Source organism: Gossypium arboreum, chromosome 8 (assembly GCF_025698485.1).
Source record: "Gossypium arboreum isolate Shixiya-1 chromosome 8, ASM2569848v2, whole genome shotgun sequence".
In the NCBI taxonomy this organism is placed as follows: Eukaryota; Viridiplantae; Streptophyta; class Magnoliopsida; order Malvales; family Malvaceae; genus Gossypium; species Gossypium arboreum.
The window spans coordinates 4,711,708-4,737,856 of NC_069077.1; the positions used below are offsets into that span (position 1 = coordinate 4,711,708).

The 26,149-nt window shown below is 34.3% G+C and overlaps 2 protein-coding genes across 7 annotated transcripts; both read left to right on the forward strand.

Moving 5' to 3' along the window:
• Nucleotides 1-736: 736 nt before the first annotated feature.
• Nucleotides 737-7,575, forward strand: LOC108470308 (serine/threonine-protein kinase EDR1-like). Its single transcript, XM_017771612.2, has 13 exons — nt 737-1,335; nt 2,416-2,838; nt 3,230-3,333; nt 3,410-4,659; nt 4,965-5,005; nt 5,273-5,341; nt 5,511-5,611; nt 5,748-5,826; nt 5,909-6,007; nt 6,148-6,216; nt 6,338-6,387; nt 6,981-7,157; nt 7,251-7,575. Exons 1-13 carry the CDS (start codon nt 895-897, stop codon nt 7,384-7,386), a joined length of 3,039 nt encoding a protein of 1,012 aa, XP_017627101.1. The 5' UTR covers nt 737-894; the 3' UTR covers nt 7,387-7,575.
• Nucleotides 7,576-10,904: 3,329 nt separating this feature from the next.
• On the forward strand, nt 10,905-25,211 carry LOC108469847 (uncharacterized). 6 transcript variants are annotated; one of them, XM_053017986.1, is made up of 19 exons: nt 10,905-11,135; nt 11,539-11,597; nt 11,770-11,879; nt 12,536-12,697; nt 13,012-13,077; nt 13,173-13,262; nt 13,436-13,741; nt 13,849-13,946; nt 14,456-14,491; nt 14,592-14,712; nt 15,642-15,878; nt 16,223-16,318; nt 16,388-16,453; nt 16,614-16,652; nt 16,747-16,881; nt 16,980-17,341; nt 24,032-24,125; nt 24,376-24,564; nt 24,776-25,211. In XM_053017986.1, exons 3-19 carry the CDS (start codon nt 11,781-11,783, stop codon nt 24,872-24,874), a joined length of 2,295 nt encoding a protein of 764 aa, XP_052873946.1. In that variant the 5' UTR covers nt 10,905-11,135; nt 11,539-11,597; nt 11,770-11,780; the 3' UTR covers nt 24,875-25,211. The 6 variants fall into 6 exon arrangements, 5 of the variants coding, with proteins under 5 accessions (XP_052873946.1, XP_052873945.1, XP_017626400.1 ...); XR_008269430.1 differs by lacking the exons at nt 11,539-11,597; nt 24,776-25,211 and adding an exon at nt 22,788-22,866 and having other exon boundaries at nt 24,376-24,422; XM_053017985.1 differs by lacking the exon at nt 11,539-11,597 and having other exon boundaries at nt 10,908-11,135.
• Nucleotides 25,212-26,149: the final 938 nt, after the last annotated feature.

The window sequence follows — 26,149 nt, forward strand, 5'->3', positions numbered from 1 at the left end:
AATAATTAAATCTTGAATAAATCGACCTTATCTATTTATTTAATTATTTTTGTTAATATTTTTATTAGTATTTATATTATGCATAAATTGCAAATTTAGCTTCTATATTTTAATTTTCATTCTTTTGTATAATTAATTTATTTTATAGTTCATGTTTATCGTACGATCAATTTTAAATTAATTTTTATTATTTTTAAAATTTTATACTATAAATATATTACAACATTTGTAATATCATATTAATTTGTTATTTTATGTAATATAAAAATTATATTATTAATAACTATCATCTAATAAAATTGATTAAACGAACTTAATAACAATATTTAGGTTAAAATTAAAATTTAAATTTTAAAAATATAAATACTAAAACTAACTAAATTAAAATAGGATGAGTTAAATTCGTGATTTACAAGGACATGTATAGATATATATATATATATACATATTATAGATTGATATATATGGATATATATGTTATATAGATTGTTCTTTTTTTAGTGGAAATTTATGTTATTATTATAAAATGATTAGTCAAACACAATCTTAAAAATCAGTGGAGCCCACAAGTGACGTGGTACCTAATATCCACGTGTCCAGCTGCATTGGATGCTTAATTCGGACATCGTCAACCGAAAGCGCGTGTGGTGATGATTGCCAATGGCAGTTTCGTAGATATTTCTGAAAGTCAAGCCTTATTATTATTAATTACCCGCCAAGGCTTATTATACCATTTGCTAAGTTTTCCCTCCTTTTAACAACACCTTTTATTACATGACCCTTTCCAAAAATAAAAAATAAATAAATTAAAAATAAAAGAAACTGAGAGAAAATGCGAGAAAGTGTAGGAAACTGAAAGAAAGTGAAAATAACAAAAGAAAAAAAGGGGGAAAAATGAAGCACATTTTTAAGAAGTTACACATAGGAAGCAATCACGAATATAATCGAGCTTCGACAGCCGACACGTCTCCGTCGCCATCGCCGTCATGCGCCACCGATCATCAACACTCGATGTCCGGAAATGCTCTGATGAGTACTTCTACAACCACTACGTCATCATCTCCGGTGAACACGACGCCGATGCCGGTACTGTCGAGCATTGGTTTGAGTACGCCATCAGCTCCGAACAATCGAGCGTCGGACTATATGTTGTCAGAGGAAGAGTTTCAGGTACAGTTAGCATTGGCGATCAGTGCTTCTAATTCCGAGGATCCGGAGAAAGATCAGATCCGAGCGGCGACGCTTTTGAGCTTAGGGAATCATCATGGAATGGATTTAGGGTTCGGGAGGGATAAGGATGACGTGGCAGCTGAGGTTTTGGCCAGGAAGTATTGGGTAAGCATTTTTACGTTTTCGTTTTTAATCATTTTTCTAAGTTTAAATTGGAAATTTAGTGAATTGAATGGATTGATTGAGCTTGAGTTGTGAGTGTTTTAGTTGGCTCTCGTGATTGCATTTTTGGACTGTTTGGTTTGGGCAAGTTACAATACTGAACTAGAGGGAATTGTTTTGAATTAGCTTCAATTTTTTTTTTTTTTGGGGGGGGGTAGGGGTATGTGCTTCTTTTTTGGTTAGTTGAGTTAAAAGTGATGTGCTACATTACTTAGCTTCAGGTGGAGAAGCTGGAAATGGCATCTACCACTTCGGTGTTGATAGTTTCTTAGGAATTTTTGGTTTTGAGTAAGGGATTTTATTTGTCTTCGTTTGCTTTGCCATTTTGAGAGTTGAAAATGTATGTGTTGAATCTAGTAAAGTGAATAGGCTTGAATTTGGGATGTTTAGTTGCTGCTAGTGATTGGTTAGGCCAAACTATGGTTTGAATTTGAATTTTAGATTTTTATATATGGTGAATTCTGGAGGAAAATTTTGAATGAAGCTCTGGCCTCTATGAATGAAGCTCCAGCAGTTATTACCTAGCTTGGAGATTGAGGATAATAATGTTAATAGGAACCGTTTTATAAGATGAAGGGAATAAATTTGAAGTGTATTTGAGAATATGTTTCTAGTGCTCTTAGTCATGACCTTTTTGTCTGGCTTGTTTTGCTTTAGTTGATGTTTGGTGTTTTGGTCTTTACACAGGTTGTCTTGCTATTTCTTTCAATCTTTTGACCACTGAAATTTGTTTAATCCAGAAACATTGGCAACTTCTATAACTAGTATTCCATTGACACTTGCCTAGGGAATTTTAGCAATTTACTGTTTGGAATTATATTATGATAATTTGGACTGAATGAGTCTTTTCTTCCTGTCATGTTCTCGTTGGTTTATAATCAAATAAAAAATAAAAGGACTTAGCTACTTTCAGTGTAGAAGAAGTGATGCAATAACTCTCTATTACATAGAGTTCTTGCATGTCTTGCTATTTCTTGAGTTATTCAATTTGAATTGACTGGTTGGATTGCTTTTATTCACCAGGAATACAATGTGCTTGATTATGAGGAAAGAGTGGTGGATGGTTTTTATGATGTATATGGGCTCTCCCCAGATTCAAAACTTCAAGAAAAAATGCCATCTCTTGTTGATCTTGAAAAGAATCTCGGGAATTCTGGCTTTGAAGTTGTAATTGTCAATCGAACGATTGACCCAGCCCTAGAAGAGTTGTTGCAAATTGCACATTGTATTACTTTAGATTGCCCTGCTACCAATATTGATGTGTTAGTTCAACGGCTTGCTGAACTTGTAACGGGACATATGGGTGGACCTGTTAAAGATGCTAATATAGTATTGGCTAGATGGATGGAAAGAAGCACAAAGCTTAGAACATCTCTTCATACAAGTGTGTTCCCCATTGGCTCCATAAATATAGGCCTGTCTCGGCACCGTGCTTTACTCTTCAAGGTTAATTTTTGAAATTTTGAGAATTACTTCAGTGCCTGTTCTAATATGGTTATTCCAGTTATGCCTAGTATAAAAAAAATGAGTTCAAAATAATCATATCTATTCTGTTGACTTATGGCTGTTTCTCTATGCAATTTCTAAGGATAAACCCTTGAAATTTTTTCATGGGCTGGGATTAAAACTCATTCTTTGCAGGACTGACCCTCTGAAGGGGTCATGATAATAAACAGGGCTATGCCTTTGCCTCAGGTTCTAATATTTAGCTATTAAGTTCTGGAAACAAAATTGCCTTGATTTATCTTTGTTCTTTTAGTTGCCACTCCTATGCTCATAATTTTGTAATAGGGCTATGTGCAAAGTTTATATTTATTTTCTATCTGTCCTAATGTAGGTGTTGGCAGATAGCATAAGGTTACCTTGTATACTGGTAAAAGGCAGCCACTATACTGGTGTTGAGGATGATGCTGTAAATATAATAAAGCTTGAGGATCAAAGGTTATAGCTTGTGCTTCTTTCTTAACTTAATCTTTTACTTCTATTTAGGTCTAATCTTGTGTTTTTGAATCTCCAGGGAATTTTTGGTTGATCTAATGGCAGCTCCTGGTACACTTATACCTGCTGATATTTTAAGTGCGAAAGATGCTACTTTTAAGCCATACAATCCAATTATTAGCAATATCCCAACTCTTCAGTCGTCTGATAATGGTTATTCAAGAGCAAAGCCATCTAGCATTGAGGGTAGTAGTCAGCACCCTGTGGTCAATGGTAGTCTGCCCATCAATTGGGGGTCAAGTACTGGAACTGCAGAAGTGTTGCCTTCATTATCAGGTCCAAGTGGTGATTCTACTGTTAGTTCTTCAGGATTATATAGAGTGACCCCTGGAACTGCAGAAGTGTTACCTTCATTATCAGGTCCAAGAGCTGATTCTGGTGTTATTTCCTCTGGATTATCTAATAGAGTGACCCCTAATCAGTTGGACCATCTTCCTTCGACTGCCATTAGAACTTCTGCCAATAAAGGGAGTCGTGGTGCCAATGTAGTTGATAGCCTGAGAGTGAACGTTAATGTAGTGCCATATGGTCAGAGTAGTCAAGAGGACCCAAAAGATCCTTTTGCAGATCTTAATCCATTCCAGAGAAAAGGGACTAGCAAAACTTACCAGCAAAACAAACCTACAGAGACCAAAGTTGACGAGTTTCAGAGGCTGAGAAATAATGTAGCTGTGGCGCGACCCCCAGTACCATTGATGTGGAAGAACCGACCCGTATATAATGAGGTTCCTCAGAAAAAGGAGTACAATTATATGGAGGGCCTCTTTCCAAAAATCAGTTGCAAACCTAATGATTTTAATCAGTCATCATCAGCTTCCACTAGCTCTACCAAACCAGAAAAGGTCTACTCTCACGGATTTAACTCCCCTGGGCGCTTTGATATGTTGAATAGAGAGAATAAAATCCAGAATTCTTTGTCTGTTACTAGCTCATCTGTGGCATCCACTACCAGTCAGTTTAATAGCTCACAACTGGTTGAGGACGCAAACAATAATTTTAGGGAAGAGAATTTCAGGAATGGACATGATTTACAGAATAAAACAGGGGATTTAGCTAAAGAGCAAGATAATGAGATTGGTTTCTATAATCATAGAAAGTACACCCAGGAGAGATATGTGGAGAATAACCTTAAATTGAAGGATCCGGAAAGTCCTAGCTCATCACTTGATTCTGGCAAAGGCAAGGTTGAACAACTATTTGATGATGTGGATGTAGGTGAATGCGAAATTCCTTGGGAAGACTTGGATATTGGTGAAAGAATTGGATTAGGTAATGGATGTGGCTTATTGAGGTCCATTACATGTGGAAATTTCTCTCATTATGCATAGGTCAATTTTTGCATATAAACTAAATGTTGATTCAGTCATACTTGCATATTGTGTCTGCCATGTAAGATTTATTCCCCTTGTTTTATATTTAAGAGCTATTGTTATTAGCTTTCAACAAAAAGAACAGAGCTATTGTTATTCCCTATGAAAATCTTGAGAGTTTAAATTGAGTAATTCTGATGCTTGCTTTGCAAGAACTTTTACCATTTTTGGGAGGTATTCTAAATTTTGTTTTCGTGTGAATAGGTTCTTATGGAGAGGTCTACCATGCGGATTGGAATGGCACGGTTAGTATATACTCTGCTGCACTCTAACGCAGTTTTCATCTTGTATTTCACTCTGTGCTGTCTCCGATTAGTATTTTAGAGGATTCAGGTTTCAAGCTGTCTAACAATTATTTGCGTAAAGCATAGTAACGAGGTCTATTTTCCTTGTTTTGAACTCAGTACTGAACCATAAATATACTTTATCTAAATGATGTTATGCACTACAAATTAAAAGATCAATTAGTTTATAATTTTGGGCTGGTATGACTAATGGTTATTGAACTACAGGAGGTTGCTGTGAAGAAGTTCCTAGACCAGGATTTTTCAGGTGATGCTTTGGCTGAGTTCAAAAGAGAAGTAAGCAACTTTTGAGCATTTGTCTCTCTCTTAAAAGGATAGTTAGTTAAATAAGTTTTCAGATATTTTAGTTTTTTTAGTTTATTTTAAGACAAACATCATGCCTAAGGTCATGGCAGTTAAATAGGTCCAAGTCACTGATCCTGGTTTCTGTTTCTCTCTAATTAAGGTGCGAATAATGCGTAGACTGCGCCATCCAAATGTCGTTCTTTTTATGGGTGCTGTTACTCGCCCTCCAAACCTGTCTATCATTACTGAGTTTCTTCCAAGGTAAGTCTATGCCTGCATATGCAAAGTACATACAAGGTTGGCAGTCTACAACTACCAGTATACATATGCATTTATGTGACAGACATGTCGATAAACTTTGAGATCTAAAATTTTCAAATGCTATTTGGTTTTCCAGAGGAAGCTTATATAAGATTCTTCATCGTCCTCATTCTCGAATTGATGAGAAGCAAAGAATTAAGATGGCTCTTGATGTGGTATGGAATTGATTGCTTCTGCAATTGTTTTATTTAGTATGTCACATCCCTGTAAAATTTCAAATCTGTTTTTATTTTGCAGGCTAGGGGCATGAATTGCCTACATGCCAGCATACCTACCATTGTTCACCGCGATTTGAAGTCTCCTAATCTTTTAGTTGATAAAAACTGGACTGTTAAGGTAAATGATGTTTGTATGTTTAAGCCTGTTGTGCTTCTTAAAGTTTCTTATTCTTTTCAAGGAAAAGAATTAGGAAATTAAGTATGGCTGCTGTGGAATTCTTGCTCTGCACCCTCTGATTGCTAAACTGAACAATTCAGGTCTGTGATTTTGGATTGTCACGGTTGAAGCATAATACCTTCCTATCATCCAAATCAACTGCAGGAACGGTTGGTATCTTTGGCCTACTGTGCAATATATTATAAAGTTAAATAGATAGAACAAGTAACTTCTGTTATATTTATGTTCTTTCTTCATTTCTCTGACTGAGAGTTGCCTTCTATGTTTTAGCCCGAATGGATGGCACCAGAAGTACTTCGCAATGAGCCCTCCAATGAGAAGTGAGTTGTTTCTCTTCCATCGATATTGTTTAATCCTGATCTTCCTTCCTTCGTTCTAGGATTGCTCAATCCCTTCATTCTAGGATTGATCAATCCACGAACATTTCCCTCTGGTTCCTGAATTATCTGTTGGATTTCTGAAAATATAGTGAAGATCATAAAATTTAAAGTTTCATATCTCCATAGCAGTTCAAAATTCACCATGCTAAGCTGTCAGTGTCACCTTTTGGTTACATATAATCAATGTTCCGAATTTTCATTTTTTTTCTAAATTACACGAGTCCTACACTTGTGTTCGACATGAGTAAGAAGATATGACCCTCCAAGGGTCTTCTAAATGAAAGAGAAATTTCAGAGAAAATTTGAACATATGCATGCAAGTTACCTACCGTATCATAAACTCACTTGAGTCCAAGTAACGTAACATATAATTGCGTTAATTGTTTTTTTACTATGACTCAATATTAGTGATCAAAGTTAAAAAGTGACTGCTATTTTCTCGCAGAAACTCATGGATTTTAAAGCTGTGAAATTAGTAAACTCTGCAAGCTTAAAACTAACATGCATTCTTTTGTGTTTTTTTGGATGTATAGATGTGATGTTTATAGCTTTGGAGTCATTCTTTGGGAGATTGCGACTTTGAGGCTACCTTGGAGCGGAATGAATCCAATGCAAGTTGTGGGTGCTGTTGGTTTCCAGAATCGTCGCCTCGACATTCCCAAGGAACTTGATCCTTTAGTTGCAAGGATAATCTGGCAATGCTGGCAAACGTAAGTAGCCCGGAACTTGAACTTTAAACTAACAACTATATTTCTATTACAATACTAAAATCCAGTCTAATATATTGCCCCCATTGTTTTTAGTGATCCAAGTTTGCGACCTTCGTTCGCAGAGCTAACTGTAGCTTTAAGATCGTTGCAGCGGCTTGTTATCCCTTCCCATCAAGACCAATCAAACTTGCCTATGTCACAACAGATTCCGGTAAATTCTACACCCTGAAATCAAATGTCTCGGTTCTTCAATTGTGAATAAGAAATGTTCTCAACGAGGGTATTCTATTTATATTTCGTGAATATATATATATATATACATGTTACTTGAATTGAGTGTAAATGTTAGATACAGAATATGTCGGACATCTCTCGATAATTGTATCTAAATCAAATTACATTTAATTATTTCTTAAAATTTTCATGAATTTTGTAACATTTCATTAATAATATGTTTAAAAACTAAAACATAATAATATATGTCTAATTTTTAAAACATGATAATTGATATTAGATTAATTTAAATAAATAATATTATAAATAAATAAACATTTATTTTAACATTATTTATATTTCTAAATATGTAATTCAATAGTGTCTATAAAATAGGATAAACATAAAAAGAATTTTTAACTTGCAAAAACCACTTAAATTTATATAAAAAGTAGAGGGTTTATGTAAATTTATATAAAAAAGTAGAGGGCTTATGTTGCAAATTTTTCCTCTACAAATGTTTTTTTCTTTTTCCTTTCCACGTGATAAATTTTATTGTGTAACGCATTAAAAACTAACCTTATAGTATATAACTGACTTGAATATTAACCTTATGGTATATAATTGGTTTCTATTCAACTGTGATGCACGAATCAATTATGTATATTAGATGAATTTTCTAAAAATTAAATAAGTAATTAATTCAAAATAATTTAAAACGTATAATGAATTTAGAATTAATTATATGAATGTTATTTAAAAAGTGTTTAAATATTAATATTAATTTATTATATTTTAAATAATCTTATTAATAATTTCTATAGGTTTGTTAAATTAATTTGTTTTCATGTTAAAATTTTCAATATTTAATTTTATAATCTTCTATTTATATTTACTTTAAACAATGAATTTAAGTTAAGTAAACATTGCAAAATAAAAGCGTAACTTATATAGAAATTTATGTAATCTTCGATAGCATTTGATTAACTTGGGTTGGATCTTTTTAGTTTTTATTTAACTTAAGGATGTAAAAAGTCTTCAAATTTTTTAAAGTAAGTAATTAAATTTGTACTTTTTTTGTACTCAATTGGATACTTGAATTTTAAATTGCATAAAAAAGACTTTCGAACTTTTTCAAAAAAAGAAATTAAGCACCCACTTTTTTTTTCACTCAATTAGATACTTGAACTATCAAAATGCATTAAAAAGGTTCTCAAACTTAAATAATTAAAAAAAAAAGAAGCAATTAAGTCCCTGTATTTTTTTTACACTCAATTCGGTACTTAAATTAAAATGCATAAAAAAAGTCAGGGATGGATCTAGGGAGGCTGGCAAGGGGCCCAACCCCTTAAAATGGAAAATTTTCATTTAGATCATTTATAATTTATTTAAAATTTTAAATTAGTAATGGTAAAATTATATTTTGGCCCACCAAAAATGATAAAATTTTGATTTAACCCTCTAAAAATTATAAAAATATAGAATATTAAAATGACGAAATTGAATTTTTTTACTATCATAAAAATATATAATTTAATTCCGCCAAATTTTTTTTTTCACTTCGCCCTTGCCTACCCTTAGCCGTATTTCTAGATTCGCCACTGAAAAAGGCTCTTTAACAGATTGACTATTAAAGTTATAAAAAGTTATAAAATGCTTCTATTGGTACGATAATTTTTATAGTTTTTTTATGAATTTTATATTTCTTTACATTTTTATAATTTTCTTACGACTTTATAAAATTTTATAATTTTTTTCTATAATTCTATATGTTTTATAAAAAATTATGAATTTTATAAAATTTTACAATTTTTATAATTTTTTCTAATTTTAATATTTTTTATTAAAATCTAATAATTTTATAACTTTTATTTATTTTTATTTTCATTATTTTTTGTCACATATCACGCCGTGGTTGTGACACGTGGTAACTTTAACTAAAAAAAGTAGGGGCGACAAACTTGAACGGTCAAAGGATCTTTTTCTGTGGCAGATCCAAAAATAAGACTTAGGGAGCAGGGGCGAAATCAGAATTTTAGGGGTCAAAATTAAATTATATATTTTTTTGGGAGTCAGAAATATAATTGGCATGAGTTCAAATTATTCTATAAGCACCATCAAATAATATAATTTATTTTAAATATAAAAATATATTTTTGTAATTTCCTTAATCGAGTTGATGCCTGATTGACTCATGATACCAACTTAGTTATAGACTTAAATAATAGTAGAGATATTTCATGTGTTTTTATTATTAATTAGTTTCAGACCAAATAATTTATTATTTATTGTATGTTATTCTTAAACACACTTCTATATTCTAAAACATAATTTCCACACACGTATTGATAATGTTGTTCATTGAGTTGGTATCATTAGTCAACTTAATATTAACTCAAGATTGATGACAACACCATGATAAATAATTATATTTACTTTGTATTTTTAATATGATATATTTACGTGTTTAAATTTTATTTTATTCACGATTTAATCTATTTTTATTTTAATATCGTACATATTCATATATTATTATTAATTGATTTCAAACACTACGCTCTATTATTTATTGTATGTTATTTTTAAATTAACATCTGTGCTTTAAATATTTAGTTTTCAAAGTGCGAATCTAAAGGGGTCTGTAGAGGCCTTGGCTCTCCCAAAAAAGAAAAAAATTTAATTTAATCGTCTTCTAAATGGAGAAACTATAAATTAGTACATAGTGAAATTGCATTTTTCCCCCAAATGAAAAATTTCCAATTCAATCCCTTATAAATAAAGAAATTATAAATCAATGTATAGTAAAACAGCACATTTAGTCGCCTAAAATTGATTTTTTTATTTAATCTCTTCAAAATGATATACATTAATACATATAAACTTATATTTTAATCTACAAAAACAATAATTAAATTACAGTCCCTAAAAAGTTATGGATTCACGACATGTGATAGAGTTTTTAATAAAAATACTAAGCTTTTGTTAATTTAACAATTAAATAAAAATTTAAATAGAAAAATAGATATAGATTAGAAGTAACTATGAATTAAATAAAAATAAATAAATTAGATTGGATAATCACTTTTTTAAAAAAATTGTTTGAATTACTTAGATTTTTCATGGTCCCTACAACTTATAGGTTTTTTTATAAAAATGACCTAAAACTTTTAATTATTTACAAAAATAACTCGCCCTGAAAATCATATACCTAAATAACCCGTTTTGAATAATAAATCTTGGTGCCGCTATTACCATTGGCGACACCACGTATCACAATCACTCAATGATCGGCTCGTGAAATTAAAATTTGATTTCTTTTGGTGTCATCGCTGCTCTTGACGACATCCAAAGAAATCATAATTGTATGGGCCAATTATTGAGTCATTGTGATAGATAGTGCCGCCAATGGCAACGGCAACACCGCAGTTTTATGTTCAAAACGGGTTATTTACTCAGCATGGGTCATTTTTATAAATAATTAAAAGTTTTGGATCTTTTTATAAAAAAACCTACAGCCCACAGTCCCACTCCTCTTGTAGACTTCTACTCCTTTTAGACTTCTTTTTAAGTCTGCAGTTTTCCCGTTTAGTTTTTCTATAAAGATTTCTTCCCTCATTTTTTAGCAATAAAGGAAAAAAGATCAAAATCAATATCAAGAAAACGCTGTCGAATTACGTATCAATTCTTTTCCTTTTAGGGTTTAATTTAATATCTTTCTGTTGACCATTTGATTTTCATCGACGTGTTTGATTTCTTTTTCCTTCGGTAAGTTCAAAGCTTCACTTCTTTTCTCATTTTATTTTTTAATAATCTCTCTACGATCATTGATTTCTCACGTTCTCACCGATCTTTTTTAGTTTGTTTCTTTATGAATTTATTTTAGTTGACTTTTTTTTTTAATTTTTAGTTTTAAGGGAAGATTGTTGAATCTGTAGTATTTCTTTGATCATTTTTTGGCGTTAATTGGTTAGTTTGATCATGTAGGTCTATTTTGTTTGAATTTTCGATGAGAATCTAAATGTTAGTTCTTAGTTGAAATGGTTAAGGTTGTAGTAACTTTTAAGCTGCTACGATATTTAGTATATTTAATTGGCATTTTGAGACGAAATTTGGCTTTAATTTAGAGTTTAATTGTGTGTTCATTGAATGATCGAATCTTTTCTGGCAGAATCATGTGGAAGGGTTGCTACTATTTTATTTTAAAGAAATATTAATTACCAGTTAAAGGTAGATAACTGTGGTCTATTTTGGTAAATTTGAGGTACTTTTGTCCTTGTTTAATTGAGTTTAGGGTTGCACAAGATAGGTTATCTACTTAATCTATTGTATTCAAAGATTCTAGTATTTAGCCACATTGAAGGTGGTAAAGTTTTAAATTTTCACTTAACTGATTATGTAGAGTTCACTGCAATGCATCGAGTGGGCAGTGCAGCGAACAATGGCAATTCTAACCACCTGCGTAAGGAAAAGCGACTGACCTATGTATTGAGCGATGCCAATGACAGAAAGGTTATTTCTTTTTATGGTTTAAAAATCCCTTCATATTTTTCCTCCCCCCCCCCCTTCTTTTGAAGTAGACAAGTAGTCTTGCTTGATGTGTTTTTGGAAATCTCAAGGAACTTGCTTATTTAGATTTTATTATGTTTCTAGTTTGTTTATCTTTATATTTCACTATAATGCTGTCTACATTTTTTAGATTTTATCAGGATTCTTAGTCTGCATTTTTAGTTTGTTTCCTGGTAACTTTAACTATAAATGAATATATAAAATTCTAGAAAGCTTGTGTATTGAGTAAGCAATGCTTATTGTATATTTGCTATGCCTATAAACTTTTAATTTTAAAATCTATTTGGGTCAAACTTGACAACTTCCTTCTCTGAGTTAGTACTGCCCAGTGTCAAAATTGGATGCTTTTTACACTTAGGAAGCACGTTATATTAAATGAAAATGATGCCTGTGTTCTCAGTTATTAATTATTTATATTAATTAAATGTCCATAATTAACTTAGGATCTTTTGTACAATCAAATCGAATTATTCTGCTATTAATTCAGTTTATATTCTCAGCAAAAAGCCATTATCTGGATTGTATTCAACCATTTTATTGGTTTATATTGGGTATAGTCGCTTGGTACTGATGTTTCTGCACTTTGGTATGTTGTCTAGCAGCATTGTGCTGGCTTAAATTGTTTAGCTGTCCTACAGTCGTCTGCCTCTGATGGATGTAACTATCTCTTCACTGGAAGCCGTGATGGCACACTTAAGAGATGGGCACTGGGTAAAGATGCTGCCACTTGCTCTGCCACATTTGAGTCACATGTTGATTGGGTACCTTCTATTTTGCCTATGACAGTTTACTTTTGGATTTGTGCATGACCAACATACTTTAGCTGATAACTTTCTGTTAGAAGTTGTAAAGATTTAATTTATGTTCAATTTTTGATCTAGTAGAACTATATCTTGATTTATAATCAAATTGCACTTCACTTACATCAATAGTCAATTTAAATGTTGAGTGCTCTTTTATCTTTTGTTTCCTTCAGTTAGCAGAATACACCATCCAATCATCTTACACATATATAACATATCTCTGTTACTGCCTAAGTTATGAATGAGCATAAAACAATTTTCTTGTTATACAGGTAAACGATACTGTAATAGCTGGTGGCAATACACTTGTTTCCTGCTCTTCAGACACCACACTGAAGGTTTTCTATTAATTAATGCTGTACCTCTGGCTGTTTTTTTTTTTTTTTTGACTAAGCATCAAGTACTGATATGCTCTGTCCTTGGTTATACCCAGACATGGAACTGCTTGTCTGATGGAACTTGTACCAGGACTCTCCGCCAACACTCTGACTATGTTACATGTTTAGCTGCAGCTGAAAAAAATGTAATTTCTATGCAATATTTTCTTTGAATTTGTTAGCTGCATGGATGAAAGGTTCTGAGTGCTATATTGTTAGTGTTCTGTGTTTAATTTGGCAGCATAGGTTGTGCTCAAGGTATGGTGTTTATGATTATAGAAGTCACATTCTGATTCTCTTTTAGTGTCATACTTTTTAGAACAATTGGGTTGCTTCTGGTGGTCTTGGTGGGGAGGTTTTCATATGGGATATTGAAGCTGCGGTTACTCCACTTTCAAAGTCAAGTGATGTAATGGAAGATGATTGTTCCATTGGTATCAATGGTTCTGCTAATCCATTAACAATATCAAGTTTGCGAACAGTTAGCTCGAATAACAGCATTAATGCAAGCACAATGCAGTGTCATGGATATGTCCCCATCACTGCCAAAGGCCACAAAGAGTCGGTCTATGCATTGGCAATGAATGATAATGGAACCCTTCTTGTGTCTGGTGGAACTGAGAAGGTAGTTTGCGCTTCTTACTGAATTCAAGTTTTCTGACAATATCATGTTTCTCTCCACCTATGACATTTTGGAAGAGATTGTCTTATCTTTACCTCACTTACATATAGGTTTTGCGAGTTTGGGATCCAAGAACTGGTTCAAAGACTATGAAGCTAAGAGGGCATATAGATAACACCAGGGCTCTCCTTCTGGATTCTACTGGCAGGTGGGTGCAATACGTTCAGCTCTGCAGCCCTTAGTTATGATTTGAAGTAGAAATTGCTTGATGTTAGTTGGAGGCCTTACAGTTTTGGAGCTTTATTATGCATTACAAGAAGCATTTTTTTTGTCTGATAATTCATCTTGCAACTGCGGAACAGTTAGTACTGGCCTAAACTGGTTGGTTGATTGGAAAATTTTGGTGCATTTCCAATTGTCCCTGGATGCTATTTCGAGAACAATGAGGGTGGGTGAACTGAGGAAACTGAACCTTGTTATGGGCTTATGCCTCTATGCAGATCAGATGTACTTGTCTGCATTTGTTTTCAACTGCAATATGGCTTTCTAGTGAAATTGGAATGAATAATTTTCTTTGGACATATCTAGAAGTTTATTGTTGTATGATGGGTCATTCCCTTGATTTTCTTCTGGTGAATTCTGTTATTTGATTGCATGCTCTTCTGCTCTATTTATTTAACCAGTGATGTTTTTGACAGATATTTTGTTTTCTTTCAGATATTGTTTATCTGGGTCCTCTGATTCTATGATCAGGTACACAATTTGTTGGTTTAGCTGTTATATAACCACATGCCATTTTTGACCATATAGAATCTAAGGCATTGCCTTTTAAATGGCTAATTCTATTTTGTAGGCTATGGGATCTTGGTCAGCAACGTTGCGTGCACTCTTATGCGGTGCATACAGATTCTGTTTGGGCACTTGCAAGCACCCCAACATTTGGTCATGTTTACAGTGGTGGTAGAGATCTTTCTGTAAGTACATATTCATGCCAAACCTATCTGATGGACATGTATATCTTTTTTGCTAATGTTTTGATATGAAAATTGACTAGTACTTTGTGCTGATGTAGGGTTATGGCTGATTACTATTTCAGGCTTGATTTAGACTAAAGGATTGGAAATTACAATAATAATTAGGGGTTTCGAGTTATGGTAATGGGATTTAGATTGGGATATGCTGCTTTCGAGTTTTGGTAATGGGATTTAGATTGGGATATGCTGCTACTGTTAACAGTACTCACAGGTGTTAATTTAATGGTTAAGGGTTTAATTTGATAATGAATTTGCGTGAGTGGAGTTAGAAGGATTTAAGGTTGGTGTAAGATTGAAGCCATTGCCTGAAGTAATATAGTAAGAAGAAGAATTAAGGTATAGGTTTCGCATCTAGAATTTCTTAAGCTTTGCACTAGGCAAGGATTGGCACAACAGCTGCTGCAGTTCTCATACAATTGTTTTTTAGTGAATGAAGTTAATCATGCTAATTTATGGAGTTCAAGTAATAATATTCATACAAAGACATGTGATGCAAAGTAGGAGACTTTCAAGTTTGACTTGGTAAAATTACATCATCTAAACAATGAATAAAAACCTAATAAGGAAAACTCAAGTAAATATGATTCCTACCATCAAAATTTTCAATTCCTGTAAAAGTTAAAATTACCAAATTAATGAACCAACAAACGAAATAAAACTTTTTAACTTTAACTGGATGAAATTTAATGTTAAGACTTGATAATGTCTGTTTTAGCTTAAATAACTTCTAAATCATTATGATGTCAAATAATGGCCAAACATCTAAATCTTTTTGGTTATTGATCTTGACAATTCCTCTCATCCGTGTCTTCTACCTCTAACATTTAGCTTCAACTCACGACTTGTGCTTACTTTTCTACCTACATCAGTTATATTTGACAGACTTGACAACAAGAGAAAGTATATTGCTTTGCAAAAAGGAACACCCAATTTTGCAGTTGGCATTGAATGATGATAGTATATGGGTTGCAACAACAGATTCTTCAGTTCATAGATGGCCTGCTGAAGGACAAAATCCTCAGAAGGTCTTTCAAAGAGGTGGTTCATTCTTGGCTGGAAACTTGTCTTTCTCGAGGGCAAGAGTTTGTTTAGAAGGGACAGCCCCAGTAAGTGTAGTGTCTGTGTATGTAATGTTTATGTGTTTGAAATTACAGCAAATCACTTCACTTATCATAAAAAATCTCTTCTTATACACTTGCATTTTAGTGAATTTGATGCTTCTCACTGAGCTGTTAATGGTTCTGTTTCATATGTTTCTTGTTCAACCAACCTCTAGAAAACACAGAACAAGTAATAGACTTTCTTTCATGAACCATGAAATGTTTTGGTTTATTATTAACTTTTTTAATGGATATCTCTTTGAAGTTTGGCTGTCTGTGGAATTTGTTGTAGCAGTGATTGTCTATCCCTTTCCCTTTACTGATGTTCAGACATTATTGGGTATTGGCAGGCTCCTGTTTATAAAGAGCCAATCTTTACTATTCCTGGAACTCCAGCAATAGTTCAGCATGAAATTTTAAATAACAGAAGGGATGTGTTGACTAAGGTAAATTTAGCAGTACCTATATTTGTTGGGTTTTAGTTCCATTTTTTTATATTTATGCTTCCTTAACAGGATACTGCTGGTTCAGTAAAGCTCTGGGATATAATCAAGGGTATTGTGATCGAGGACTATGGACAGGTGAACTAGATTCTTCCTCATTTTCCATCTTTCTTTCTTGAGAGAAGTGGATTGCCCTTTGCTTTCACTTTCAGGTTGGGTGCACATAAACGCACTTGTACATGCACCGTTATGTTTTTAGTTGTATGCATTTATATATTTCTTTAATTTCAATGCCCAGGTCTCATTTGATGAGAAAAAGGAGCAGTTGTTTGAGATGGTGCGGTAACTATTTATTTGAAGTTAAGTCATTTCAATATAATTCAATTTTCTTTTTGGAATTTACTCTTGATTTTTGTTTAAAACCATTCTAGGTAAGCATCCCTTCATGGTTCACTCTGGATGCCCGACTTGGAAGCTTGTCTGTTCATTTGGACACACCCCAATGTTTTTCTGCAGAGATGTATTCTGCTGATCTGAATATAACTGGCAAGTCTGAGGATGATAAGGTATTAGGTTTTTCCATTGATTGTGGCAATCTTTTGATGTAGTATATGTGAGAAATCTGTGATTATTGCATTCATCTGGTTTTGACTTTCTTTGGCAGGTTAATCTAGGCCGGGAAACCCTTAAAGGTCTGTTGGCTCATTGGATGACCAAAAGAAGGCAAAGACTTGGCTTGCAGACTCCAGCTAATGGAAATGTTTTATCAAGAAAAGATACTACTCCAAGAAGTCTTGCTCATTCAAGAATTGAGGTGGATGGAAATGCTCTTAATGACTTCACAGTCTATCCTCCTTTTGAGTTGTCTACAGTTTCCCCTCCTTCAATTATCACTGAAGGTTCTCAAGGAGGTCCTTGGAGAAAGAAAATTACTGAATTGGATGGTATTGAGGATGAGAAGGACTTCCCATGGTGGGTTTTGGACTGTGTATTGAATAATCAGCTCCCATCACGAGAGAACACCAAGTAACTTCTGTAACCTCATTAAACTTTCCTTTGCTTATTGGTCGACTTCTTTTTGTCAATAGGCTTGCTACACAGAGATGAACTTAATTGGAAGTGTTAGCTTTCTTTGTTTTTGTTTTGTTATAGCCTTTATCGATACTTTTCTTGTGGACATCTGCTTTTCTCTTGATTTAGAAAAAGGAAATGTGCTTCCCATACATTGTCGCTCGACATCAAGAACCATGTGGATAATATGAATTTTGTTGAGAAAGAGAAATTTTGGAGAAAAAGAGTTTCTCGAGGGAGAGAATGAAAAATTATGAGAGAGAAATATCTTTATCTTTATTTTTATTTTTACTTTTTCTTAGTTACAATAGCCTATATTTATATTTGATTGAACCCTAAAAACCCAAAACTATTCCAAAGCTTGATATGGCTCTAATAATGGGGATTATTATAAAATGCAGCAATTACTCTTAAATTATCTTTACCAACCACTAGTAAATAAATTATTACAAGAACATCTTTACCAAACCTCAATCAACATAAGTGCTCCTAAAAGATTTTTATAAATACTAGTCAATGTCCCTTGATTCCCACGCTTCCCCTCACGTTGGGTTATTTTCAGATTACAGTTTACAAATTAAGGAATATTTAAGTGTATCAGATAGGATTCTGTAAATATTTTACTGATTACTATCCCTAACTTTAAGGCTGTTTTTTTTAAACAGCATCCCTAGAGTTAGTCTGTTTCCTAGTATAGAGTTTCCTAAGTTAGGCTTACTATGTGTATAAATATTTATGTAATTTCTTATGAATAAGACGGAATAGAAAAAGCCTGTTCTTAACATGGTATTAGAGCCGTTTTTTTAGCTCAGATTCTGGGATTTTTTTCTTTGTCTGGCAACTTCTTCTCATTCCCGATCAACCCTCAAGCCTGTAGAATTTGTTCAAAAGAAACATGGCTGAAATTGTCAAAACCAGCAACACTGGAGAAGGGAATTCTCAAGAATCATCTGTTGAGTTCAAGAAAGAAGAAATTGAGAAGTTGAAGAATCTGCTGAGATCATTGGAAAAATCTCCTTCAATAGGTACTAGTGGTTTGGTTTTTCGGTATATCCTCTTCTCAAAATTCTAAAATCTCGGATATACCCACAAAAAGTTCTTGGGTCATTGACTCAGAGCTCTGAGACCACATGACCCACTCCTCACAAAAATTTGTTTCATATACACCTTGTCCTAGTAGTAGAAAGATAACAAGAGGCGATGGTTCTGTGATCACAGTGGCTGGTCAAGGTGATATTGTTATAAACAAAACCCTTACTCTTAAAATGTCCTTCATGTTCCAAAACTATTTACCAATCTTCTATCCATCCAAAGAATTACCAAAGACTCTAAGCTGTAGTGTGGTTTTCTATCACAATCGATGTCTTTTTCAGAATGAATACGAGGAGGATGATTGGACATGCTAAGGAAGTAAATGGCCTATACTATCTTGAGGAATCCAATGGAGAAGTTAGTGCTCAATTCCTCACCATTATCTTTCATATCCGAATCTATTAAAACCAATAAAACCAAATTTGGCTCCATCACCTCCGCCTTGGTCATCCATCGTTTAGAGTCCTCAAAATTATGTTTCCTTCATTGTTCAAAGGATTAACTGTTGAAAAATTCCATTGTGATGTCGTGAACTTGCAAAACATAAACGTACCTCTTTTCCGGTAAGCAATAAAAGAACATCCGCTCCTTTTACTCTTATTCATAGTGATGTTTGGGGACCATCCACTATTTCAAATATTTCGGGGCTCGTGGTTTGTATCCTTTATTGATGATTGTACCGTGTGTCTTGAATATTTCTTTTAAAAGAAATCTGATGTAAGGTCTGTCTTTCCAACCTTTTACAACATGATTAAAACACAATTTGGAGTTGAAATAAAAGGTTTAGGTCGACAATGCCAAGGACTATTTCAATCAGTTTCTCTCACCATATTTCCAAGAAAGAGGCATTATACATGAGTCATCTTGTGTTAGCACACCCCAACAAAATGGTGTTGCCGAAAGAAAAAATGGTCACATTTTAGCTATTACAAGAGCCCTCTTGTTCCAAAAAAATGTCCCTAAACAATACTGGGGGGAGGCTGTTTTAACTGCTACTCATATGATAAATAGATTGCCTACAAAAGTCCTTGAATCTCAAAGTCCTATGCAAGTTCTAGCAAAATTCTTTCCTGATTTTAGTACTTCAAGTAGCCTTCCTCCCAAAATATTTGGTTGTGTTGCCTTTGTACATGTACATTCTCAAAATAGAGGAAAATTTAATCCACGAGCTGTTAAGTGTGTCTTTCTCGGTTATTCTTCCACTCAAAAGGGGTACAAATGCTATCATCCAGCCACAAAAAATTTTATGTATCAGCGGATGTTACTTTTGCAGAACAAGAGAATTTCTTTACTCGTCCTTATCTTCGGGGAGATCTTATTCACGAAGATAAGGACAGAGAATCTTTCTTCTTGACATTCCAGCTCTGTCTAGCAACCAAACACTGCATTCCAGCTCCTGTCCAGCAGCCAAACACTCACATTCCAGCTCCGTCCAGCAACCAAACACTCACATTCCAGCTCCTGTCCAGCAACCTGAAGCAGAGCCTAATACACCCAAATCACAAAGAGGGATTCAGGACACTAGTCCTTTCTTGGTTTACTCAAGGAAGAAGGCACGGTGCAAGTTCAATCATCTTCTCCTCCTATACAACCTGAGGTAATTGCTGAACCTACTACTGAAACTACTGAAAATTTAGATGAATTTCCCATTGCTATTAGAAAAGGGATTAGAGCACATACAAAACATCCCTTGTACTTATTTTTGTCTTACAAAAATTTGTCCCATAACCACAAAGCGTTTCTTACTAGCCTAAATTCTATCTCCATTCCCAAAACAAGATCCGAGTCATTAGAAGATGAGAATTGGAAAAATGCCATGAAGGTTGAAATGGAAGCTCTTGAAAAAATAAGACATGGGACTTGGTGAAATTACCGAGAGGAAAGAAACCATGGGATGTCATTGGGTGTACACAATGAAGTATAAATCGATGGTTCTTTGGAGAGGTACAAAGCAAGATTGGTTGCTAAAGGGTACACTCAAATGTATGGAGTAGACTACCTTGAGACATTTGCCCCTGTTGCAAAGATGAACACTGTGAGAGTGTTGTTGTCACTAGCTGCCAACCGAGGCTGGAAATTACAGCAATTTGACATAAAAAACGCCTTTTTACATGGTGATCTTGAGGAGGAAGTATATATCAATGTTCCACGAGATTCGGTCCAAATCTGGGATGGTAGTTTGAGACTAAAAAGGCTTTGTACGGACTAAAACAGTCCCGAGGGCTTGGTTTGGAAGATTTACCAAAGTAATGCTCAAGTTGGGGTATAAACAGAGTCAAGGAGATCACACTCTGTTTGTAAAACACTCATCTTCAGGGGGAGTGACTGCTTTATTAGTCTATGTAGATGACATTATAGTGATGGTGATGACACGGAAGGAATGGAGAATTTAAAGAAATGCCTAGTAAAAGAATTTGAAGTCAAAGAACTCGGAAAGTTAAAATATTTCCTTGGTATTGAAGTGGCACACTCTCTGGAAGGAATCTTCATATCTCAGCAAAAATACATAGTTGATTTGTTGACAAAGACAGACAAGTTGGGATGTAAACCAGCAGACACACCCATAAAGGTGAATCACAGACTTGGAGATGCACTAGAAGATGCAGCAGTTGATAAAAGTTCATATCAAAGACTTGTGGGGAAGCTCATTTACTTGTCTCATACCGACCGGATATTGCCTATGCAATCGGTGTTGTAAGTCGGTTTATGCACAACCCCAAAGAATCACATCTTAGAGCTGTGTATCAAATTCTACAAGACTTAAAGGGCACGCCTGTAAAGGAATCCTATTTAAAAGGGGAGAATTTAACCCTTGAAGCCTATCTTGATGCAGATTATGCAAGGTCTATGGTTGATAGAAGATCAACCTCGGGCTATTGCACTTTCCTAGGAGGCAATCTTGTGACTTGGAGGAGTAAAAAACAGAATGTTGTGGCTAGATCTAGTGCGAAGCTGAATTTAGGGCGATGGCTCTTGGAATTTGTGAGCTATTATGGCTAAAAATTATTTTGGAAGATTTGAAGTTCAAGTGGGAAGGTCCAATGAAGTTGTATTGTGATAATAAGTCTGCTATCAATATTGCACATAATCCAGTTCAACATGATCGTACGAAGCACGTTGAGGTTGACAGACATTTTATAAAGGAAAAACGGGCGGTGGCTTAATTTGCACTCCATTTGTGTCCACCGATGGTCAACTAGCAGACATACTTACCAAAGGGTTGTCTCGGAAAGTTGTTTCAAAACTAGTAAGCAAGTGAGAATGGATGATATCCACTTCCCACTTGAGGGGAGTGTCGATTACAGTTTACTAATTAAGGAATATTTAAGTGTATCGATAGGATTCTGAAAATATTTTACTGATTACTATCCCTAACTTTAAGGCTGTTTTTTTTAGACAGCATCCCTAGAGTTAGTCTGTTTCCTAGTATAGAGTTTCCTAAGTTAGGCTTACTATGTGTATAAATATTTATGTAATTTCTAATGAATAAGACGGAATAGAAAAAGCCTGTTCTCAAAAATATTTATCACGTCCAGCTTGGACTTAAAGTTCTCAAAAATATTTCAACATAATGCCATTTCCAGTTTGGTGGCACGGAAATATATAGACTAGTGATATGTACTCAACTGCAAGCTGTGGGGCAAAGTGTGGGATTTTCTAGTAGGGTTTAAATGGACATAGGCTCTCTAATTTCAATCACTAGCTTTTGGGTGTGGTTCTCCAAAGGCTCATACTAATTGGTATGAGACTTAGCTAGTCCTCACGCCTTTTAATTGCAATAATGTGATAGATGGTGACATTGGTAGTGTAGTGTAGGCCTGAGGCTAGAATAAGCTAGCACAAAGCTAATCCATGTAGGGATTGGAATTGCGGAGCTTGGTGGATTGATATGTACGGAATTGTAAGGTTTGAATTTGGATCCCACATAGGGATGTATGAGACTTCCTTATGGGGTTTATATGTATGTAGGCTCTCCAACCTTAATAGCTAGCTTTTGGGGTGTGATTCTCAAAAGGTTCAATATCAACTAGTCTAAGAATTCTTCTTTTTTTTTTTTAATCTTCTCTTTGATGAAGTGGCGTTCGATCTTCACGTGTTCAGTTCGATCATGGTGAATGGGGTTTTTGGCAATGCTTATTATTGGCTTATTATCATTTTAAAGTTTCATGGAATTTCCTGTAGATATATTTATTACATTCAACATTTGTTCTAACCACATTCACTCACAAATGCCATGTGACAATGTTTTAAATTCAGCTTTTCTATTGTTTGTGGCTGTGACAGATTGCTTCTTGGTTTTTTTTTGTAGTCAGGCTCCCTATAGAAAAAGTGTCACAATAGGTGGTTGATCTTCAGTCTATCATGGAACTAGCCCAATCAGCATCTGTGTATGTTTGACATCTCTGTTTGATATTTTCTTGAGTATGTTCTTTTGCTAGGACTTCCATTTAGATATTTAAGGATATGATCCATAGGTTCTAGATGCTTCTCAATTGGATCAAATATGATCCATACTCTATTTCCATCTTGTTAGCAAGATCCATGAAGGTGTCTGTTGGTTTGCACCTAAGCCTCCATGTTTCTTTCAATAGATCTGGAGCATATTTTTGTTGAGTGATTGAGATACCTTTTTTCTAGATACTTGAAATTCAAATAACCTAATCGGTAATGCCACAAAATTATTGCTCCATCCCTTGTTGGTATAAGCTGATGAAGCCGCACAAGTTGGTTTTTGAGATTGCCTTTTTGGCACATCAAGGTAGAGGCCCATCCACATCCTAGCATAGCCTATTGTCTTCCTCGAGTCCAAGACTCGAAATTCACACATTTTGGGAGTAATTTAGCAACACAATTAGGGTCTCTTGTAATCTTATGTATGGCTAGCATAATGCAATCAAAATTTGGCCCAAATGCTATTGAATCAAGGGTTATATCCTTGAGTTAATAACTGAACTTGTACCAGCCACCTTAAAGAGACCCATCAGCACTTTCCACCATTATCACGACATGGATTATATTTATGAAACACTGTCACATCTCACATGATCTGATGCCCCTGAATCCAGAATCCACACACTGGTTTTCTCGTGTCTAGCATTGGGAGCACTCATATAAGTATATTTTTATGTTGTGGAGGTTCTCAAGTAGGATGGTACCTCTTCTACTTGCCATGGCTGATTTGAGAGGCTTCATCCCCCCCCCCCCTTTTTTAGGAATGGTTTAGAATAAGATCTTATGCTTTGCAGAGAAAGAGAAATTTTGGGAGAAAAAGAATTTGCCAAGGAAGGGAGAGAATTTTTGAGAAAAAAACTTTATTCTTTTCCATACTTTTTATTAGTTATAATAGCCTCTATTTAATCTTGCTAAAATCGTAAAAACAAGAAACTATCACAAAGCATGATATCAGACCCTAATAATGAGCATTATTGATAGTATTTCTACTAAATACAAGTCAATATCCCTTCGTTTCCCCATATTTTTTTTTTCCGGTGTTCACTAGGGTGTCTTTCAGTCCTTTCTCTCTCTTGATGAATTCCCTTTTCATTTTTTCAGGTGCAGCTTCTACCTTCATCCATGTGAAGGTTCAGCTGTTCAGATCCTCACACAGGGGAAGTTGAGTGCACCGCGTATATTGAGAACACAAAAGGTAGGTCTATTTGGTTTTCTGTAGTACTTGCAAAAGACAATTTCTTTTGCATGGAAATTGATTGTGCAAGGTAGCAAATGCCGTTATTATACTGATTTAGATCACTCGGGTAAATACTCTAGAATAAATTCATATTTCAGAGCACAGAAGGAATAAGGGTCCGAACACTGTTAGGTTATTAAAAATGTTATTTTAGGGCGCATATACAGTATATTGATGAGACTACATTCACTCTGTTGTGGTTTTGTAGGTTATTAATTATGTCAAAGAAAAGATGGTGCTTGACAAACCAATTGATAATTTAAATACCGTCGGAACATTTGCTCCTGGAATTGGAGGACAATTGCAGCATTCGGCAGTTGGAGATGGATCTTTTCGGTCTGGATTGAAGCCACGGCAAAAGCTTCGGCCTTCTGTTGAGATTTTATGCAATAATCAGGCAAGTCAATTGCTTGTTGAATGCTAAAATGCCATTGGCTAAGAGCATATCTGTCAAAGTTGTGCGACTTTTTCCTCATTTTCTCTTACCAATATTTCAATCTGTGGAATTTGAAATAAACATAGAAAAATAATTTTAGACCAACTTGTTAGTTCAAGTTCAATCACAGTATGCTGGCCCCTTTTTTTTATCTGTTTACTATCTGTTCCAGGTATTATCTCCTGATATGAGCTTAGCTACTGTACGGGCTTACATATGGAAGAAACCCGAGGATTTGGTACTTAATTATAGAGTTATTCAAGGCAGGTGATTTGTTGATTCTGAGAGTCAGCTGCGACTTATACATGTTAGTTAAGTGACCTATATTACTCTTTACAGAATAACATACATTGATGTATATTCTTCAGGGAACACTATTTGTCATATGATAAAAGCAGGAAACTTGTATCACTTTGTTTTATGTTTTATTTCATTTTGGTTTTGGAAAGAAAAAGGGGGAGGGTAATTCGATTTTTTGAGAGGAAGCCTGCTGATAATTCAATTCTTCCCTGTTAATTCTGTCAATTTAAAATGGAATCATTGTATCTTCATTTTGATCCGTGGATTAACATCATATAGTTTCTCTTTGAGAATATTTGCCCATTGGATATCCATGGCAGGCTCTCTGTTTAACTAGTGTTTGAACTGTATTCTATCGTATATCTATCAGGCTGCAGGTTGGTCTCAGTATTTCAAGTGGAAAGCTCATGCCTTTTGTAAAGTGTTGAGAATCATATTATTCATCTGAGGTTGCCTATCATGGCCAGAAGTGTATGGGATCCTTATTTATACACATGTATATATCGAAAGATGATTTTTTTTCTTATATTGGAGCATTTCTCCATACATAGTCAAGTGGATCGAGGTACATAAACCTTTCGTCTTTGTCTGGTCAAGATGTTCTTGCCATTCATCAGGTGAAAGAGAGAAAGAAGCTCTAGGGTTGAAATGCAAGCGGCAGAAGTGTTCATAACTCCGGGGACAATTAGCCAAAAAAAAGGTGCTTTCTAGGACAAAAGATCAGGCACCTATTATGAAGTTTTTTATCCATAGAAACTATTATGAAGTTTTTTATCTTTTACTTTTTAATTCCCAGAAATAAGACAAATTGCATAATCAGTCTTGTTTCTGGAAAATATCTCTTTAACACCTTGTCAATCTTTCAGTAGTTTCCGGAGGCAAGAAACGAAATCATAATTGCTGCACCGGGTTAGTTACAGTAGCCGGTTAGATTTTTGAGTCGTATTTCATGCTTATCTACGAGTTGATACTTTGGGAAATTGATACTATGTTTATTTAAGGAGTTGTTTGCTGCTTTTAAGTGATTTTAAGAGTATTCTGAACTCACATCTTAGTTTAGTTTGTTCATTATGTTGCCTTTAGGAGGTGCCATCTATGATTTGGTCTGTACTTTCTGGTTTTTGCATTGTTTATAAATTCTGGGTCCTTGTGTTTAATTGTGAAATTTAGATGAAGTTTTGGAGCTGATGTTTTTCTTATGGACCAAGGCGGAAGTATTCATTTCCAGCACTTCACTTTTGTATAT

What these genes read in the sequence shown, in the direction of transcription:
- LOC108470308 (XM_017771612.2), top strand. Translation starts at nt 895, where the DNA reads ATGAAGCACATTTTTAAGAAGTTACACATAGGAAGCAATCACGAATAT. An exon ending in CCAAATCAACTGCAGGAACG is followed by an intron (nt 6,217 to 6,337) that starts GTTGGTATCTTT and finishes TCTATGTTTTAG; the next exon opens with CCCGAATGGATGGCACCAGA. An exon ending in AATGAGCCCTCCAATGAGAA is followed by an intron (nt 6,388 to 6,980) that starts GTGAGTTGTTTC and finishes TTGGATGTATAG; the next exon opens with ATGTGATGTTTATAGCTTTG.
- LOC108469847 (XM_053017986.1), top strand. Translation starts at nt 11,781, where the DNA reads ATGCATCGAGTGGGCAGTGCAGCGAACAATGGCAATTCTAACCACCTG. An exon ending in GCGATGCCAATGACAGAAAG is followed by an intron (nt 11,880 to 12,535) that starts GTTATTTCTTTT and finishes TATGTTGTCTAG; the next exon opens with CAGCATTGTGCTGGCTTAAA. An exon ending in TCCTCTGATTCTATGATCAG is followed by an intron (nt 14,492 to 14,591) that starts GTACACAATTTG and finishes TCTATTTTGTAG; the next exon opens with GCTATGGGATCTTGGTCAGC.